Raw genomic sequence first — 20,365 nt, 5'->3', positions numbered from 1 at the left:
CCCCCCCGCTTTTTTCTCTTTTTTTTTTTTTTTTTTTTTTTTTTTTTTTTTTTCTTTTCCCACCACCCCCCTAAAACCGAAATTAATCCCAACAAGGGCAGGCAGGGAGCGCGGAGCCGCGCGGCGCGGGCATGGCCGGCGCCCGGGCCGGGGAGTCCCCGGAGGGGCGCGGGGGCTGCCCGCCCGCCGGGCGCGGGGCTCCTGCGCCCGCCCTCCCCCGCCTGCCTCCCGCCTAACCCGCCATCGCTCCCCCCCTTCCCCCGCCGAGGCGAAGCTGGAGCCGCAGGAGATCCGCCGGGCACAGGGAGGGGACAGCGATGGGTTGTTTTCTCTCCCCCGCCCGCCCCGAGAGCTGAGGAGATGCAGCCCAAGTTCGCCGCGATGACTCTGCTGCTGGCACCGGGGTTTCTCCGCGGCGTCGCAGCCTCCGGACCGCCTGAATCCTGCTCCCTCTGAATCGTCGGCGCCGGGTTAAAGCTCAGTTCTCATGTTGTGGTTGCTGGGCTGCCGCGCTCCCGTTTTGCGATGGGAGGTGGAGGAAAAGGGATTGTCCGTGAGTCAACACCGAAAACGTGATTAGGATGAACTGCTTTCACTAATCTGTTTCTAACCTTACAGTCCATGTTGGCCTGTGACCCCTCTCAGCTTTCACATCCAGCCTGATCAGGTAGGTGTGAATTATTTACTTGGGGTGAGGGAAGGCGGATGGAAACGTTTCAGAGACTTACCTACGAACCTGGCCTCTCTCAGGATGACAAATGATGGGAAAGTTCAAGCTGTAAACTAATTCTGAGCCAAGCAGCATTTGTTTACTTGTTGAAATGTGTCCGTGCAAGACGTCTGCAGTCTGTGTGATTTCCAGGATCGAGCCGAGTGCCTGTGAGTTGCTGTGGGACATCTCAGCTGCTGTAGCAAAATATCTGGGGAGAACTTTTATATACATATATGTATACACAGGCATTTGTTTTGAGAGCTTCCTCATAAAACTCCAGCAGATTGTCACAAGTGTTTCACATTTCCTCAGATATGAATGACTCTGTTTGCTGCTCCTTTTTTTTCCCCTAAATGCCCGCAAATCTGCAGTGTTGCAACCTACCTGTAGCGTTAGGTGGGGAGATTCTCTGCTCTGTAGATATGTAAAGCAGCCGTATCTGCATGAATCGCTGGATTTCCAAACAGCATGTTACACTAAATATTGCTGATAGGAGTAACAAGAGGGTGCATGAATCGCTGGATTTCCAAACAGCATGTTACACTAGATATTGCTGATAGGAGTAAATAGTCCTTGTGATGGAAACACAGCTAGTACTTCAATTAAGAAGATATCTTTTCGAATTTGATAAATCTTGTGTAATATCCGGTGTCTCCCTCTGTTGTGGCTTCGGGAAAACTGCTTGGTCAACAGGATCCTTTAGCTGCTTCTCTGGGATTAAAGCTTTCTCCTCCTGCTGCTCCTTTTTTGCTTCAATTAAGGGATAATTAATTGCTGAACATCTGCAGTCCGCCAAAAATGCCAGTATATAAAAGTGTCACCCCGAGGGGTGGGGGAGTACGTGTTTGCCCGTGTGTGTAGGTTTATGCACGTTCGTGTAGACTCCGTGTGCCTGTGTGTGCATGCTCTGGGAATGGAGGAAGAGAAGGGATGATGGCACACACACACACCCCAACAGTCCTTCTTGTTTTGGTCTGTGCCAGCATCTGCCTCCGTAGTTCTGCAGTCCATGTAATGCTGATCTTTCATCTCAGTTAAAAGTTTCCCGTAATACTTTGCCCAGCTTTTTTAAGAGGGGTCAGAAACCAGTTGGCTGCCAGGGTTGCTGGTGTGTGGGCAGGTTGGCGGCAGTGATGTGGCACTGTGGGCAGCCAGAAGTGCTCCCAAGACAGCGCCACGGAGCCTTCTCCTGGCGCCGACTCTCCCGGGGGTCACTCAAAGCCCCTCTCCCTGCCGGGCTCCGTGCTCACTCCACCCCTTCAGCGCAGCTCACCGCAGGTCGGGCCGTGCTGCATCGCTCCCGAAGTTTTAGAAAGGCTCAGCTTAATCAGGCCGACACGTTCCAGCGGCTCCATGCATTATGCAGGCGTTTAACGCCCTGCACTCCGCGGTTTTTGCTGGGAATTACTGAAATGCTGAATAATGGAGAAGGTGAATTGCATCTTTGCCTCTGGCAGGGTTAAACGCACCTGCTGCAGGCTGGGCTGTGTTGGTAGCCCGGGAAGTCCCTCTTCAGAAATGCTGTAAATAACATTCTGTACTACTCCACCGCTCACAGCCCAAGTTTAACCCAGCACCACCTTTCAGATCAGACACAGATCTGACAACAGATTATGTTCGACTCCCTTTTCAGCTCAGGTTTCCCACCTCGGTTTAATGAAGTGGGCTGTGCTCCAAACCTAGCACCAAGGGACAGTGCCACCACTGGAGGTTTAGACCATTCTTAAACTCGGCTTCAAAACCCTCCGAGCTGCCCATCCCCATGCGATTTCAGGCAGCTGGTTTAATTTCTGGTGCATCCAAAAACTCAGCTGCAAAAATGGGGAAAGTAAAAATTAGATGATTCTGTGAACCACCATTCCTTCAGAGGTATTTTATGGTCATAGGCTTCCAGGCATGTGTGTCTAATTTTAGGTATTTCCCATGCTTTGTTCTCTTTGCCAATACCTAAGAAGAGGTTTAATTCAAATGAAACAGTGATAGTAAAAAACTTTGCTTTATTCTTTAGTACTGATTGAACCAATGACTTTTATAAGTCAGTATTCCTTGAATTTTGAGGTTTTTTCTCACTTGAACCTGTTTGTTTTCAGACCACAACACTGGTCTCCCTATGGAAGCAGCTGTTTGTATCTGGCTTTGAGGTCCCATGGAGAAGCTGAGGAGGGGGATGGCTCTTCATATCCATGAAGCCTGGATACTTCTGTTTGTGCTGCCTGGTTTGGTCACTCCAGCTGCCATCAATCATGAAGATTACCCCGCTGATGAAGGGGACCAGACCTCCAGTAATGACAATCTGATCTTTGATGATTACCGGGGGAAGGGCTGTGTGGATGACAGTGGCTTTGTGTACAAACTGGGAGAACGTTTTTTCCCAGGACATTCCAACTGTCCCTGTGTCTGTACTGAGGATGGACCTGTTTGTGATCAACCAGAATGCCCTAAAATCCACCCAAAGTGCACAAAAGTGGAACACAATGGATGCTGTCCAGAATGCAAAGAAGTGAAAAACTTTTGTGAATATCATGGGAAAAATTACAAAATCTTGGAGGAATTTAAGGTATGGAACCCTTTCTTCAGTGCTTCATATTAGTATGCTTAAGAATTGTATTTTTGTTGGGAGCTCTCAAAGGCACTCAGTATTTGCTTACTGCCATGGATGAATGCTGAAGTTGAAGTTATTTTTAGCTGTGATGCAGGTCTGGCTCATGTAAAAGCTGTCACCGCCCCCTTAGGTGCACCCCTGAGGGCCAGGGGTCAGTCAAAAGCCCCTGTGGGAATTCCAGCCCTCTGCATCTGCCTCCTTTGCTCATAGCATGGATCTTGCTGGACTACCAAGGGTGTGTAAACCAGTACTGAGTGCTTTTTAAGCACCCCTTTTGCAATTTGGATAGCAAAAAAATTGATGGCATGGTGCTGAGAGTTGTTACTCATAACTGTATGAGCATGCAAATAAGTAGATGGTAAACTCTATTTTTTTCATTTTAACTGTGATGAGGCTGTCTAGAATGGAGAAGATGAAATCCTAGGCAGATGAGCATCTCAAGCAATGAGAAGACTGGGGTTTCATTGTAATGGTTGAGTTATTGTAAGGAATGTCATAAAGAAATCCTGAAATATATCCTAAAAACAAGTCAGTGTTTTCCAAAACCACTACCCAGCCTACAATTCTCATTCTAATGATCATGAGCTTTCAATTCTGCTGTGGGAAACAGCATTTCACAGTGAAGAACAGGGGCTGTAAAAGCTGTAGGTGCACACGTTTGTCCTTCCAGGTCACATGGCTTTAAGAGTTGAACCTCCATAATTAACAACAGCCTGTAACTCTTCATGGCTGAGTGCCAGATCTTATTATACACTTGGCCAGTTAATTGCCTTTCCTGCAAGGAAAATAATTTCATATAGGTCTGAGTACTTCACCAATTCTCAGTAACATAGATGGCAGTTCCCTTTGTCACAGAAATGGTCATTTTCAAGGAAGGTAGCAGACAGTTTCTTCTATTTTGTGTGGTGTATGTTTATCTTTCTCTGTCCATCTGGAACTGCAGGCACTGAGTGTGGGCAAGACAGTTGAATGTCACAAGCACAAGATAAAGCAAATGTATGAGGAGCATCTCCTTGAGGGCCACCCTGATCAACCTGCTCTGCTTCACTGAGGGCTGTGAAGATGCTGATCGTGTGACCTGCTCAGATAACAGCTTCTTCTTGCCCTGGGAAGGCCTGGCCCAAGTTCATCCCATTATCACACTTCAGTGGTCCCATTTTGACTGCTGTGTTTTCAGGTGGTGAGATATCCCACCTAGGTGAACAGGTTTTCATGTGAGAGGTATAAGGTCTCTTTTAGAAAGCAGAAATTTGTAAGGACTCTGAAGAGATTTCAGTGGGAGAGATAGATCTTGTCATTAAAGTATCTCTTGCATGTGAATTAAGTGGAAAAGTAGTGATCTCTTTCCCTGAAAGAAATAATTTCATCCTGATAACAACTTAAACTCTAGGAAAACAGAATACAGGAGAGAAAAGCTGTTAGGAGCCATCTGGTTCATTGCTTGCTGTATTCAAATACTTGGGGTGTTGTGTGGAAAGCAAAGTTCCAGCCCCCTCTGAGAAGCACAAAGTAGACAGTGTCACGCCACTGTGACACACAGTAACCTTCTGTCCAGAACTAATGTGAGATCCTTCACACTTAATTTAGCTGACAGTCAAACTTTTGACCTGGACCTGCGTTTTGCTGAAAGCTCAATATGTTGTGGGATAGGGCAGAAAGCAATGTTTTGGAAATCTCTGTGCTTACCTAGAATAAACAGTGGATTGCTTTTTTTCCTCAAAGTACTGTAGGAGAGTCAGACAATGGAAGATCACTGTTTTGTGGGGAAAAAAGAAGCACCTGTGAACTATGACTTTATAAATTCTGTAGAAAAGACAGAACTTTGAGATTCAGGAAGCTGCTGCTCTGAAGTCTTGACTTTATGAGGCATCCAAGCATTTTGTTGTTTATTTCAACAGAACAAAGATTATACCTGCTATCTCTGCAGATGAAATCTTGAGCAGTTCATAGGTTTTACAGGCTCTGAGCTCTGCTCTTCCCTCATCCTGTTGAATTTATAATGTCTGCAAACTTTCTCACATCCATAGCACACACACTGAAGTCAAAGACGAGAGGCTGTTCTGACTCAAACCCAGGCTGCTTTCAGTGCAAACAGAGGCACTGTTTTATGTGGTCTCAGAACCCTTTCACCCACTTGATTTACTTTTGCTGGTATGTAGATTCCAAATCGTCATCTATAGAAGTGCTTGTCACTGCTGAGTTTCAGCTGAAATTAGCCTCTATTTAAAAATCTTCTGCAAGTGTGTGTCTGTGTGTGTGTGCCAGGACTGACTCATCTTGTAGAAATTTCAGCTGCCTGATCTTTCACAAATTTGGATTAATTTTTTTCTCTCAGATTTTTTTTCTAGGTTATCAATATCTATCAGAGGTTTGCAGTTGGGTGAATTTTCCTATATTGTTTCTATATTTTTTTTCTCAGGTTTGGGGTTAGAAATCTAAATGTGATTCAGTCTTTTTTCTTATCACTGCCAGTAACTGTGATGCTGTCAGGATAGAGGACTAGTTACAAAGGCCCATTTCTTGAATATTTAGCTTTCTTCTAGTGAACAGATCTTGTACATCTGATTTATTTTTGAGTCATAACAGTCATAAGCACAAAATACAAACATGCCAACAAGCCATGTAGCTTAGACAGCTGTCCAAATATTTATGCTTGTGCCCCTCAATCATTAACATGTACAACTGAAATGCTGAAGTTTAATTATAAATCCAAACCCATTGAGAGTTTTTCTTGTATCCTTTTGTAAAATCTTTTGTCTTTGACAGATGGCTTAGTAACCCCAGGCAGCATCTTCATTGCATCTTCATCTCTTCTGGGTCCTGGGAGATGCTGGTGGGTTTGGGGCCCCAGCTGCCCATACAGAGCCTGCCTCATTCCCTTGTTTCAGTGGGATTTACCCCCAGCTTTGGCGCTGGGGTTCCACCTGGAAACCCCTGCAGAAAAGGCCAGCACAGTCACTGTGATGCTAACCATGATCTGATTCACATGTGCAGATTAAAATACAGCTTGATGCCTGGTGGTCATGATTCTGGTAGCTGAGGAGTAGGAGAGAGGGCAGGTCTGGTGGGTTTTACTGGGATCCCTCTCTCTCTTTCCCATCTTGTTTTCTGCTTTGCTCTTTGTTGGACTAGAACGTGGCATCTCAGGTCCCCACTGGCCCTTCTCAGAGCAGGGGTGAAGGCAGCTGTGGTGGCTGCAGGGAAGGTGTGAAGGAAGCAGGAAATCCCAGGCTGTTTTCTCCAGAGGGATGTGACAGGGACTCTCGGGGTCACTTGGCAGCTGCTTTTTCTCTCACATCACACATCCTCCTCGCTTTGATTTCAGTCCTGGAGGTTAAGGTCTGAGTCCCAAGTGCTCTGTAGGAGCAGAGATCTCTCAGGGAGGCTGTTAAGGCTCCCCTTTCTTCTCAGAGACAGCAAACAAGCAAATGGAGATTGGGCTTGGTTATTGTAAGTACCCAGGGCTGTGTTTGAAATGAATGTCCCCAGCCAGCAGCTGATGCAAAGTTAAGGAGACAGTGTTCCACCAGCGTGATGGATGTTCATTGGCAGCTGATGGAGAGCTCCTGCAAATGTCACTGAGGCAACAGTGTCCCTAAGTGCTGATTAGTTTTTGCTCTCTTGTGTGACTTACTGGCAGAAAAGCACACACCTTTGAGAAATGGAATTATGGTGTGGTTACAGTGTATTTGCAGCCACAGTGAGGAGCCACTGGAAGGAGATTGGGTTGTTAGTTTGGAAAGTCCATTATTAGCTCTGAACTTGCTGGGTCTCTCTTCACCCAGCAGAGGCACATCCAGAATAACCTCCTGCAGACCTCTGGATATGTAGCAAAATGCCATTGCTGGGAGATAAATGGGCAGTTCACAGGAGATTGTCAAGCTGACATCTTGAAATATTGTCTCTGTTTTAGACTGACAGGCAGGGACTGCTCCCTGTCCCTGCAGGAGGGTGGGCATGGTGCCATCCTCCTCCAAGGCAGTGGCAGGAATTTCCTAAGCACAGACATTAAACTATCTGTGTTAGCCTGGCAGGATGTTGGGTGAGTTATCCTTTGGGTGGGAGCACCAGAGGTTTTGGCCTTCCTGATGATGTTCAAGTGAGAAGGGCAGCTTCAACTTGCAGTTGTGAACTTGAGCTTGGGAAATACTTTGGATGTTTTTTTGATGCTCTTCAGTGGCTATCTTCCTTTTTGCCAAGCACAGAGCTGCAATTTGTTCTAGCCATTGCTTATCCTCTGCTGCTGCCTTTATTTGCCTGCCCATTCCAATGACTTCTCCTCTTCCTTGTCCTCTCCTCTTCCACCTTTGCTCCTTCCAGACCTATCCTCACTGAAAAAGTCCCTAGGTGATGCCCAAGTATTTATCCCTTGCATCAGCACAAGTGTGGAGAGGTGGGGAAAAAAAACCCTTGCCCTTTTCCTCCACACTGGAAAAGACAAAAAAAAAAAAAAAAATGTTGTATAAGCTTAATTAAACATGATTGTATTACTAAAATTTTGCTGAAATGCAGGTGCAACTTAAGGCCAGGGCAAAGTTTTTGCTGACTTGAAAAGAGCCAGGATTTCATTGCTAAAGTTCTACTTTATTTTTCTTTCCCCTGTTCCCTGCCACTATATCTTAAGTTCATTGCTTTGTTTTGTCCACAAATCACCTGTAATCCTTCAGTGAAGGTTTTTGTGTCTTGCTGAGTTTATGTCTTCTTGAACAGTGCTTTGCACAGTAGGGACACAGCTCTAGCAGGGTTCTTCAGGGTGTAATCAGAGCCCAAAATATATGAGGGACTGTGTAAGCATAGCATTATCATACACTGATTCTCAGCTCATTATGGAAACCTTTACTTCAGAATAGTGGCACCTCCTTCTCCTTTGTCAATGCTCTTTAAAATGTTTTATTAATGCAATTACCTGAATTTAACTGAGCAAAGCAAGGCCTCTCATCAAAAGGCACATGCAGGCAGGTATGCAGCTCTCAGCCCCTGAAACACAGTGTGTCCATCCTGATGCTGGAGAAAAGGAGGCAGTGAAACCAAAAAGGGATTCCCTACCCCCCAGAACTGTGCCAGAAATAGAAATTTCTGAACAGAAATAGAAATTAAGTGGTGTAAACAACAGCCTGGCTCAGACCTCTAGGTACCCAGCCTAGGAGTGCAAGCTTATCAAATATGAATGGAGCACTTGGGATGTTGCAGAGTGTTCCTGGTGGGGTGGTGCTCTTAGGTGAGAAACAAGTGTGGCAGCCCTGGGTGGGGAGGGCCAGCATGGGTTCCCCATCTTAATATTGGCATTTTTCTCTCCAAGATGTGTGCAACAGGCTTTTTTTTCTACTATGACTCAAGTGGAGCTCTTTTATTTTCCCTTCTTGTGTGTTCTGCAATTTCACATATGGCTAGAAAATCATAATACAAAAGAAATTTCAATAACGTGCCTGTGCTTTAATAAAAGGAGCCATGAACAATGCCAGCTCTGAAGATAGCATACAGCCATTGAAATCAGACAGGGGAAACAGAACATCAGTCAGATGGAAAAGTATGATTTATTATCTCCCTCCTGGCAAAAATACAGTGACAATGTCTATGCACAGGAATCTAAAATTACTGACTTACTGTATTTCTGTCATAATTTGTACCAAGAAAACATACTAGAATAGATAGGCCTGTCACATATTGATCTATAGTGAAACCTATTTTTAAAATTATGCTATGAATTTAGCTACTGATTCTGTAACATATATATCACATTATTCACAAATATAGTATTACAATAGGTGAAAGAAGGTGGGCTTTATTCAGAATTTGGCTAAAAATTGTATGGAATTTTCTTCCCTGGAGCACAGTAATACATGGGAGGCCCCAAAAGCTCAGAGCATGAACTGTCCTAGAGCTCCCCACTGAAATGGATGAGACCCAAAACCTGAATCCCCACAATTCAGAATCAGCAGGAACTGAGCAGAAGCCCCTGGTTTTGGTCACAGTGCAGCAGCCCAGTGCAGAGCTCAGCCTGTACATGCAATCCCAAGGGATTGGTATTTTCCCAGTAAATATGACACAGAAATTGATGTGTGCCCAACATTTGTACTGCCAGAGCTGGGGCTGGCCTTTCAGTGCTTCACTCCAGGAAATAGCCCATCAGCTCTGCTGGCTTCCAGAATGGGGCTGTCCAGGGAGCTGCTGGAGGGGGGATATCTCTGCACAGCCAGTGGAGAAGCTCTGGCACTTCCCTGCCCTCCTTCCATGGCTGCTGGAGCCTTACTGTTAAGAAAATGGAATATGTAGTACCTGCAGGTGTTAGCAGCTCCTTCCAAAAGTGGTGAAATCAAGTCTGAGCCTTTATTGTTGTGGCAGACAATGCTCAGTGGGACCAAGGGGAGAACTGTTCATCCCTTGGCTCTCCCGAGCTGTTTGTCTCTGTCACCCAGGCTGTTTCTGTGGGGCTGGGGAGCAGGAGGTCCTCGGGTCATCAGCTTAGGAAAAAGGATGTCATCCTTAGAAACATTAACAACTCATTGGGGAGAAGGTTTTTTAGGAAACTATTTCCTGCCAGAGGGAGGGGAAGTGCAGGTATGTGTTTGTTGCCACTGGAATGTGCTCTATGCAGAATTGCATTCATTAAAAAAATGCTCAATCAGCCAGTTATTCTAGTTCCTGTTTTAAAAGCTGTAATTAGATAAGTTATGTAGTGACAATGCTCAGTCTTGGTGCAAAAATAAGGATATGTGAGGCTTCCTTACTCTGTTCTGTGGTAATATCAGGGGTAATTCTTTGGGAATTACAGTAAAATCTTGGAGAAGCAATAGGGTTTGAAACAGCTCCTGAAAGCAGGGACTCTCCCAGTCTGTTAGCTGTGGTCATCCCAGTCAGCAAAACCTTTCTGGCTGAGGGTTAGCCCAGTGTGCTCCCTGTGTAAGCAGAGCCCAGTGTATTCTCTCATCACAGATAAGCCATTCAAACCCGTTTCAGTTCACATCCTTCCCAGCCTGTGCTCATAACCAAATGATGACATCCCCTGAGGGACAGGAACCTCCCTGGCAGCTGCAGAAGGAACAGACCAAGGTCCACATCTCCTTCCCAGTGATGTCTGGTTGTATCTTACCTTCCTCCATAATGGAAACTCAGTGTTTTATCAGTACACAGAGCTGATCTCGCCACTCCCATCTCAGTGTGGACAAAGGAGGAAACAGCAGACTCAGGTACAGGGAAAACACATGTAAAAATGATCACCTTTCTGCCCAGGTCCTCCATTCCTTTCTCCCTGCTCCAGGAGGCTTTCTCCTAGATACAGCTCCTTCATTGGAAAAGCCAGCCAGGAGGGGATGGAGAGCAGAAATCTGCCAGCTGGGCTCCCTTTCCTTGCTGACATGACAAGGAGCTTAACAAAGGTGCAGCACACACAGACATTGTGTCTGTGTCCGGGCAGGGCTGCACTTCACACGTTGGAGCCATCTGTCACATCTGTAACCTTTGAGAAGGAGTCCCCTTCCCTGGCACTGGGCATGTCTGAACTAAAAAACTCTTGTAATCGAGTCATAAAAATTATCACCAAAGTGACAGAGCCCCAGGGTAGGTGAGGTGCAACTATTGTAAGGAATAAAAGGAGACATATATCAAAGCAAAGAGAGCGCTCTCACGGAAGAAGTGCATAGTCATGTTTTTACAGAAAGCTTTGCTACTGCTCTCGGGAGAGAAAAGCAACCACGAGACTGCAGATGCACAGCTCTGGTGGAAGAGGAGCCAGGACTCAGCTCAAGGTTGTCTCTCTCATCAGCTAATGGAGGAGTCACTCTTCAGATCCAGACAGGGTTCCAGGAGCCTTTTAAACTCATCAGATTGTGTGGCACTGAGCAAATCTATGAGTGCAAAGCTCCTGAAGCCATCACAAGCCTGACTCATCAGGTGTGGGCCCAGCATACCCAGGATGAGGTGCATCTGCTGTGCCCCTCATCTGCCTTTACTGACCTCTAGGGCTCCCCAGGAATGTTTACAGAATGGCAAGGATAATGTTGTTTTTGGTCATGGACAGGCATGGCCTAGGATTGAGGAGAGGAGAGGAATACACAGCCTGGAGGGATTAGAGCATCCTTGTGCTTTTCCATCTCCAGAGTCCAAGCCTGCTCACCAGCATGCTGGAAAGATTCTTGTGTTAGCAATGTTTGTGTGTGTGTTGAGGGCTCCCTTAAAAACAGGATCTCAGCATCTGCCTCTGCTGCTTCTTGGAAGCCAGGTGCTTGGTTTAGCCAGTCTGCAGTGTGGTGCAAGCATTTTTCAATTTTTGGATGGCAAAGTTGATTTGTATTGCTAGGGCTCCATAGAAGTAGGATACGGCTCCAATTTTTTCACTGCAGATAAATTATCTAATGACTTAATAGTTTTTTCCTGTTGCAAAGTCATTTGCAACCTGATGGTGTTTTCAGTGAGTGTTTTTGTCTATAATTACTCAACATATTGTTGATTTGAGCAACTTTCCACCTATGGAGAATCCAGGTGGTTACAGTTCCTGTTTTATAATTGATATTGTGTCTCCGCTAGCTGTCTGGATGATTTTTATTTTATTAAGTGACAAAAATGAGGGAAATTTTTTGCACTTTGGGGGTTTTTGTATTGACACATACAAAAGAGCCATTTACCAAATTTTTAACACAATTTAGATGGTTATTTATGCACTACTTACAGTGAAAGCCAAGTGAGCAGCTCAAAAGAGAAGTGGGCAGGTTTCATTCCCACCTTCAGGTGGGACTTGTTCACCAGCTCCTTCTCCACAAGTTTGGCACCTGCAAAATTTCTCAGCTGAAAGCTCTCTGAATTTTCCTGCAATCTTCTGCTAATCTGTCTGAGATCACAGGCAATTTCAATAACAATGAAAATGATTCTAATTTCTCCTCCAGGAGTATCTCTGATGAATGCTATCCCAGTTCCTTTTTTATTCCTCTCCCCTGGTTTGTGACTTCCCACCTCAGCCATGATGTGGGAGCCATTTTTGCCTCCAAATTTATTCATCAGGTCCTTTCAAACTTTCTCCCCTTTCTTGCTTCCTGCCAATAAATTCCCCACCTGAAACTGTAGCTACAGAGATAATTTCCATCAGAATTGCCATTGTCCTTAGTGTCATTAAAAGTTACAGCTCCTCTCAAGATCTAAGTGCCCAATTTGACAGACGTCACTCTGCATTGCTCTGCTTTTCCTGCTGTTTTGTCTGCATCGAGCAGGATGCCTTCAGTCCAGCCTGTCTGAGGGATTATCTCTGTGAGTCTCTTGAAAACTAAAAGAGGGAGGGAATCACAGCAGTGATGTTTTCAGTCTTCCTTTTCTTGGGGCCCAGCACTTGCAGGGGATGGGACACATCCAGAGTGTAGGCAGGAGGTGAGTGTGGGTACAGCTCGTGGATCTGAATTTATGGCAGTGATGCTTAAGTGAGATCCACTGCATCCCAAACCACCTTGGCATCAGCAGAAATGCAGAGGATGGCACTTCCTTTTTAAGGGGTTGGCACTTCTTTTAATGTGTTCTCAAAGGGGGAGAAAGCATTTCAATTCCATATTCAGTAAAACTGGCAGGAAAAGCATTTTTTCCCTTTGCAGTATCACCTAGAAGAGGAACCTCCTTACACACCACATCCTCTTAGGAGGAGCTGGGAGCTGAAATGCCTGATTTTGGTTTGCAGTGATTCCGAGAGTCCCAGTATCTCCTCTGCCTCTGATTTGATGCGATGGCTCCTTGGGTTTCCTCAGGGCTCAGAATCAAGCCCACTGGCTTAGTTTTGTGCTTATGCTCCTCTTTGTGTTCCAGTCAACCAAGCAGATTGCTCCAGTGATTCTGGCTATGTTGTAAATTCGCCTGTTTGATTCTGAACACCACAGGCCCACATAACAGGTACACTCCATTCAGTGGAAATACTTGGATTGTCTTCTAGTGACTTGGATAGCCCCTGCACGACGATCAGTGGGTGCACTGTAACATGATTAGATGGTTGTAAACACTTATTTTGCTCCCCAGAAGAAAAGTCAAGTATTCCTGCTACAATAGCTGTGGAGCTGTGTTGCTGTGCAGCTGTCTGGCAGGAGCTGTGGCTGCTTGGTGAAGGGCTGTTGTGTGTCAGGCAGCACGGGAACGTGCTCCTTATGCACCACTTCATGGGACCTTGGCAATGAGATGAAGCCTTCCAGGATGGGATTAGGGCACATCCTTGTACAAAAACTCTCTGGGAAGAGAGCAGCACAACAAATCCTGAGTACTGCATCTCAGCATTTGAGCAGTCTGGCTCCAGCAAAGATGTAAATCTTCTTCCATGAGGCTGAAAACCCAGGTACAAAGAAAATACCATACAATTCAAGGTCTTTTCTTGGAAAAGTGAGGAGAGATCCTAAGTGTTAGGAAGTGGCTGTGCTAAACGTGCCTGGAGGAGCTGGTGTCTAAATTAATGGAGTGGAAGGTCTCCAGGAGTAAGAGTTTAATGATACAAGATCCACTGGCTCTTGAAATAGTCAGGTGCCAAACAGCACTTTAGTCTTGGAAGGCTGCTTGGAAAATGAGCAGCATTTTCCCAGCTCCTGGAGGGGTATGAGCCTCAAACCCCAAGTCTGAGCAAAGCCAGCTGGAAGAATCCCAACTGATCACAGGGAACTGCAGCCTTAAAACTTGGTCTGAGACATCTCCTGAGCTGGGTGACTTGGAAACCAGTTAGCTGGTAAATGTGGCAGCAGAGCAGAAAGTGAGGGAAATGGCTTCTTATTGACTGACAGAGCAAACAGGTGAACAAAAAGGATCAGTCAGATGTCATCTTCAGGGTTTTTAGTTTGTCTTAGGTAAATCACTCCCTCTCCACCTCTCCAGAGCTGTTGGTGTAGCAGCAGCTAAGAGTGATTGACGAGCAGACAGAAAGACAGAGAAATCCTGATTGCAGGCAGGCAAGAGGAGGGCTGCAAAATGATGTTTCACAGATACAGATGTGTGGATAGATAGAAGGTAGGAGACTAGAGATAGTGGTGAAAGTAATCTCACCCCTAAAGAGTTACAGCTGTGCTAATTATCAAGCATTAAGAACAAGCCTGCCCTTAATAGGCCACAGCTGGATCCAGTTAAGAGGGGTATTATAAAAGAGCAGGTTGGCTGGTGGTGAGGAGAAATGGAGTTTGTTGGCTGTGCTGAGAAGAAGGAGCCAGTGCTGTGAGGAGCTGCCCCTGAGAAACCACTGAGGAGGTATGGAACCTTTGCAATAGGATGGCACCACAGACGTGCTTCCTCCATTCACTCAGGGAGAATATTCCCTACTTGGTGAGGGTATAGAAAAGCCTTTCCTGTGTTTGGGGCAGCAGAGGGTTGGCTTAACTATGGCCAAGACATGAGCTAAGGGAGAAATACGGAGATGAGGTTCAGTGAGTACTTGCAACAAGAGAATTCCTATGGCTGAATGAGATAACTGAGGTGTTTCTTGCAAAGGTGTGGCCTAAAATCTTGAAGTTTTGTGTATCAATTATTGGTGTGGTTGTACCAGCTGCCATGGTCTAAAAAAAAGTTTGATTCAGATCTCTTCAGCTGTAGAAAAGCATAAAGGAGTGGAGTTAAACATTCTGAGTTCTGAATTCAGATTTCCATTTTCTTCTCTCCACCTGTCCCTGATGTTTGGGAATAATCAGTATTGTAGGCTAGCTATTGCCTAAAGAACTGTTTGATCGTGTGATCTCTCTGGCTGTCCACCAGTCCTTGTAGAGGACTTGAGGGCCTGCTCACAAAATAGACCTCTCAGAGGTATGAAATTTCTGTGGGTTTTTGAAACCTTGTAGCTGACTAAAGAAGGACCCACGTGGTGCCCAACCCTGTAAGAGAGGAGTAGCTGGATGATGTTAGCAGTCATAATTCCTATGTCTGCTGGCATTTGCTTCCAAAAAGAGAGTGTAAGCAGTGGGGAGCTGGTGGGTATGGGTGCAAGAGTGAAGATTAGGAGGTGGGACACCCATATCCTGGTTGGTTTCCCAATTTCTCCTGCTCAGGGTGTATCTTGTTTTCCGTTCTGTTTCCTTTGCTGCCTTTTTCATGTGTTTGTTTGTATCGTCTGTCAAGTTTATCATTATGTGCTCACGCACATAAAGTCTTTATTAGCCGTGTGTATTTTCTATTCTCTGTTCTAATTTTCCTTCCTTCTCGCATTGTTAACAAACTCTGCTGATTGCAGATGTTTCCCATTTGAAAGCACCTGAGACTCAGGTTTTCCAGCCACACAACAGAGGGAGTGCTGGCTCCTTCGTCCAGCCATCCTGAGGTGTATGATGGGGCCATCCCAGACAGGACCCCATTTGAAAGCACCTGAGACTCAGGTTTTCCAGCCACACAACAGAGGGAGTGCTGGAGGGGGCCATCCCAGACAGGATTGCCCATGGAGGAACCTGCCCTCCCAGCCAAACCTGGGCTCACAGTCCTCCTTGAGATCAGTAGAACAGAAGAGAAATAGAAATTGTGGGCTGTGATCTGAGGGGTGGTTATGAATGGGTTGTGCTACTTCTTTTTGAAGTGACTGGCTGAAGGAGAGGTGGATTAGGTCAGTGCACAGACTGAGAAGGTCCCTTGTGCTCTGTGTCCCATTTCAGCTGCTGTTAAAAGCCTTTGGATGGTGGATAGATGTTGGCCATCTCTGCTTCCCAGCAGCTTGGCTTGACTTGGCCCTACACTGACAATCACATCCAAGAACATATCACCCCACTGGCTCTGAAGGTCACTGCTCTCACCCCCATGAGGAGTGAAGATGGTGTAAAAAGAATTTCAGTGCTTTGCGCTGGTTTGACCAAGTCAAACTGCTCTACTGACTGATACCTTCTAGAGAAGGGCCCAGCTTGCTCCTGAGAGCCATTTCTGAAATCATATTGAGCAGTGCAAGACCACGGAATGGTGTGGACTTGTATCTGTGTTGTGTCTGGGCATTGTGAGCACCCTTTCCTTTTGGGCAGTGGTCAGAAGAATGTTTCCGCACCCACAGCTCTTGAAATGCTGCCTAATAAATCCTTCCCTAGAGAGTTTTCTAAGAGATTATTCTGCCTTGGACAGGGGAGTGAGTAAATTACCACCTTTTGTGGTCCTTTAATCTTCACACTCTTTCCAGAATATTAGTTTAAGGGATGCAGGTAAAGCATTTGCGCTGTTCACGTGGGACAGTGTCCTCTCTCCTTCCTACTCCAGAAAATCCCCTGTGTTTTTTCAGTATTCTTCTTCAGCAGGGATGAGAGTTCCTTTTCTGGAATTGTTGTTTGAACTTCAGTGGCTACAAAAGTGTAAATCGCCCCTCTTTCATGGGGGATAAATCTTTAAACTGGGAAACCAAACTTAAGGACATCTTCTGCTGGTTCCCTGTTCTTCACTGGCTCCCAGTTTGTCATTTTGCTGCCTGGTCTTCCTGCTGCTTGTACCAATAGACAGAGGACCTTTTGGCCAATGTCCCAGAATTGTTCCACAAGAAGGGTAGCACCAGGGAAAGTAATAGATGGATGCAGAGCCTGCAGATGACAGCTTCAAAATGCTCAATCAGTGTGCTTGGGGCAGTCCTTTCTGAATGGGCAGGGATTTGCAGATCAGATCCCAAAGCCTATCCCATGGGAGAAAGTGCCAAGGCTCCCATAAACCAAGTGGGCAGGAGGGCTGGAGTCCCCCATGGTGAGTGGCACTGACAAGTGACCAAAGGAAGATCCTGGTGACTTGACCTTAATACAGCAGGGAGGAGGAGGTGGCAGGGAAAGATCTGGTTCATGCCAAAGCAGCCTTTTCATCTGGTAGCTTAGGTCAAGCCTCTAAAGGGGGGAAATGATACCTTAAGTTTTAGATTTTATATTTTTCAGATTCTGTGCTTCTTCAGTGTGTAACTCTGAGGTTCATATTGAGCGTTGGCGAGCTCTCTTCACAGGGCAGGCAGGCAGAACAATCCTTTCCCAGCTTGTCCAAGGACAGCTGTTACAAGCTCCAGGCCCAAAAAATACAAACAATGGTGAACTGAAGAGAGAAAAACGAGAGGATGGGACTTCATATCCTGAAGCTATAACTGAACAATTAACTCCAATATGCAAATAGACCAGAACTTATAAAAAGTGAGAGACCCTGTGAGCTGCTGTCCATTTTGGGTTTATCTTGGGTGCAGCTCTGGCTGGGCTCTTGTGCTGCCCAAGGTGGATCAATTGAGGCCTCCTAATAAATCCCTGATTTATTGTTTAGCTCTGTCTGGCCTCTGTTCTAGGTCAGCCTTCTCAAGGCATCAGTTCACTGTGTTCTGCCAGGGTGTGCTTTCCTTCTCTAATTGTGTACAGCTCTTCCCACTTGGAAAGCTGCTCTGAGCATCAGGCAACATCCTGCTTTGTTACAGTGTCATTTTCAGGCTGCACCACCCCGGCTGAGGCAGAGGATGTGTGTGTCGTGTCTCATCTGCTCAGCTGCAGAGTCGTTCAGGGGCAGCTTCCACTTGTGCTGATCCTCTTTGAGCCATGGATTGGGCTGCAGCCCTGGAAAAGCATCACTTATCCCTCAGCATTGCAGCCACTGGAGTAGTGAGGGTGGGTACAAGCCCTGGAGGAGACGTCACTGAAAGCTTCCACAAATCACAAGATCTAGTTCTACTGCTTCATATAATTAGTGATTAAAATGAGTAAAAACAAAGCAGCAATTTTCTTATTGATCCCTCAGCAAATAGCTCTGTCTGTTTTCTTCTGTATTGTTTCTTCCTATTAAATAGCCTTGAATAAGAAATGTCAGTCAAATGAATTTAGATTCCTGGTGCTTCAGACAGAAATCAAAGCAGGATTGAAAGAGGAACGATAATTAGAGAGAGGAATTCCACCTCCACACACTTCTTGCCTTGCTCAAGGAGTGCTGATTTTATCTAAATTGCCAAAGCCATGAGCAAATGAGAGGTGATGGGAATTATAGACTGCAGATGCTGAGACAAAGCAAGAGAAGCTTTAATTAGTGCATTTTAAGGTAGAAATAAATTTCCTCGGAATAAATTATTCTACTCGAGACACATGGAGCTTCTTAGAGGTGAACTGAAGAGCTTTTTACAAGCCACAAACAAGGCTCACAGGTCATATCTATCTTGTAGAAATGAGTGACCCAGCCCTGAGGTCTGAAATACCTCAGGATGAATCCTTCTTTCTTTGCATCCCACTTTATTTTCTAATATTGAGTAATATCTTTTTAATATTGAGGAATTCCCACAGCTGCAGATTCACATAATGTAGAATTTTTCCCAATGCCCACATTTACTCACTGAAATGTTAGTGATGGATGCTGAGAAACTGGGAGTTACATATCGAACCTACTGGTACTGAAAGGAAGTTATTTTCCTTTCAATTCTCTCTTATTCTCCTTCCTTTGCTCTCTTGCCATGATTTCATGACACGAGCACACACATAAGTCACTGGGAACCTTAAAACACTGACCTTTCTATGTTTCCAGCAGATTTTCACAGCTTTTTAAAGGTTGAGACAGTAACAACTCTGTGCAATTTGGAGGTGGATAGAGTTTCCTGGCCAAACTGATGATGCTGAAACAAAACCATTTAACTGGGTGCTTCAATTCTGAATTCCCTGACTCAGCAGAATTACTCCGTCTCTTAATTATTTACGTATTTTATGAGAGCCTGTTGCTCACAAACAAAAATTCCTGGAACGAGCCACCACTCAGGACCTTCCACAAATCCTGCTCTTCTTCTGCCACACGTGTAAGGCAAAACAGATGGGTACAGCAAGTTACAACCTAGAGGCTGCAGCTCAGGGGTTTTTTTGGCAAAGGGACCTAAAATCCTAAAAGACATTACACTCTGCGTGGGAAAACAATGCTGAGCTCTCTGGTTTTCCTGATGTTGCGGTTTCCTGTTTCAGCTGTTGCTCTTTGTGCCAGAGGTTAACTTGTATCAGCCATGATGAATGGCTCAGTCAAGGGGTATTGAACGCTGATGTGTTTATCTTGTGGCAAGATGGGAATGTTGCAAACTTGTGAGCTGCGGGAGGCAACGGGCTAATTTGAGATTTGTTCCTAGCCCTCGCCATGCGAATGGTGTCGCTGCGAGCCCAGCAATGAAGTTCACTGTGTTGTAGCAGACTGCGCCGTCCCCGAGTGCGTCAACCCGGTCTATGAGCCAGAGCAGTGTTGTCCTGTCTGCAAAAATGGTAAGAAAGAACCGTGTTGGCTTTAACAGAGATATAAAGGAACCTTTTGATTGAAATGCTGTTACTGAGGTTTGCTTCCATCCACATGGGCTGGTCCTTCTCCTGGTGTTGGACTGAAAATTTAAGCTGCCCTTCCTGGCCTGTGTCTTCTCCTTGAAGGAGATGGAATGGCTGGCTTGACAAAGGTTTTATGGGATTGAGTCCTGATGTCAGTGATTGTTGTTTCATTTCTTTGTTATTTTCTCAAAATTAGTCTAACAGAGAATCAAATACATGAGAAAAGAGAGGGCCTTTGTCCCTGCATTAACAAACCAATGGTTATTGTCTAAGGCCAAGGGAAAACTCACCAAAATCGATGGCAGAACTTTTCCTGTGGCTAGTAAGACACGCACCAAGCCCAGAACATTGTTAGTTGTGTGCTGGAGTCTCTGTGTAGCACTGGCCCTCGTTGTCCTGCTGAGGTGATTCCATGGATTAGATTCATCAATACTTTCAAGGAATGTTTTGAAATGACTGAAAGTACCTCTTTGGAAAATAAATCTGTTTCCAAAAAGGCCTCCTGGGTCTTGTACCACAGCCTGTACTCACATACGTCTGTGAAAAAGCACCTTTCTCCTAATGTAGATGTGAAGACAGATTAAAAGGTAAGGCAGCTGCACATAAAGCTTTTCACAGCTTTCTAAACATGTAAGAAATCGCTACTTGGATTCATCTCCTTGTGTTTAGAATTCACTATCCGTATATATTTGCTCTTACATACATCACTGCTGCTGGATAAGAGTAATGGTTGCTTTTGTACCTAAATGAAAATGTTGGTAAAGAAATAACATTTTCAACACATTTTCTGCTCTGTAAGACAGAGTAAAGGCAAAGAGTTGGAAACATAAAATACTTTTACTGAAGGAACTTGAAGAATTA

The 20,365-nt window shown here is 45.3% G+C and overlaps 1 protein-coding gene across 4 annotated transcripts in view; it reads left to right on the top strand.

Moving 5' to 3' along the window:
• The first annotated feature begins 171 nt into the window (after positions 1–171).
• VWC2L (von Willebrand factor C domain containing 2 like) overlaps positions 172–20,365 on the top strand; it is a 45,358-nt gene continuing 25,164 nt past the window's right edge. Inside the window, exons 1-3 of one of the 4 annotated variants that reach the window (XM_039728822.1) lie at positions 172–667; positions 2,803–3,269; positions 19,318–19,447. In XM_039728822.1, the coding sequence (XP_039584756.1) occupies positions 2,859–3,269; positions 19,318–19,447 (541 nt within the window). In that variant the 5' untranslated portion in view covers positions 172–667; positions 2,803–2,858. Of the gene's footprint in view, positions 668–2,120; positions 2,236–2,476; positions 2,582–2,802; positions 3,270–19,317; positions 19,448–20,365 lie in introns of those variants that run through there. The other 3 variants (XM_039728824.1, XM_039728823.1, XM_039728825.1) reach the window with 3 other exon arrangements.

The sequence above is a fragment of the Passer montanus genome, unplaced genomic scaffold (assembly GCF_014805655.1).
Source record: "Passer montanus isolate IOZ18808 unplaced genomic scaffold, ASM1480565v1 scaffold66, whole genome shotgun sequence".
Classification (NCBI taxonomy): Eukaryota; Metazoa; Chordata; class Aves; order Passeriformes; family Passeridae; genus Passer; species Passer montanus.
This window is presented reverse-complemented; position numbering and strand designations above follow the sequence as displayed.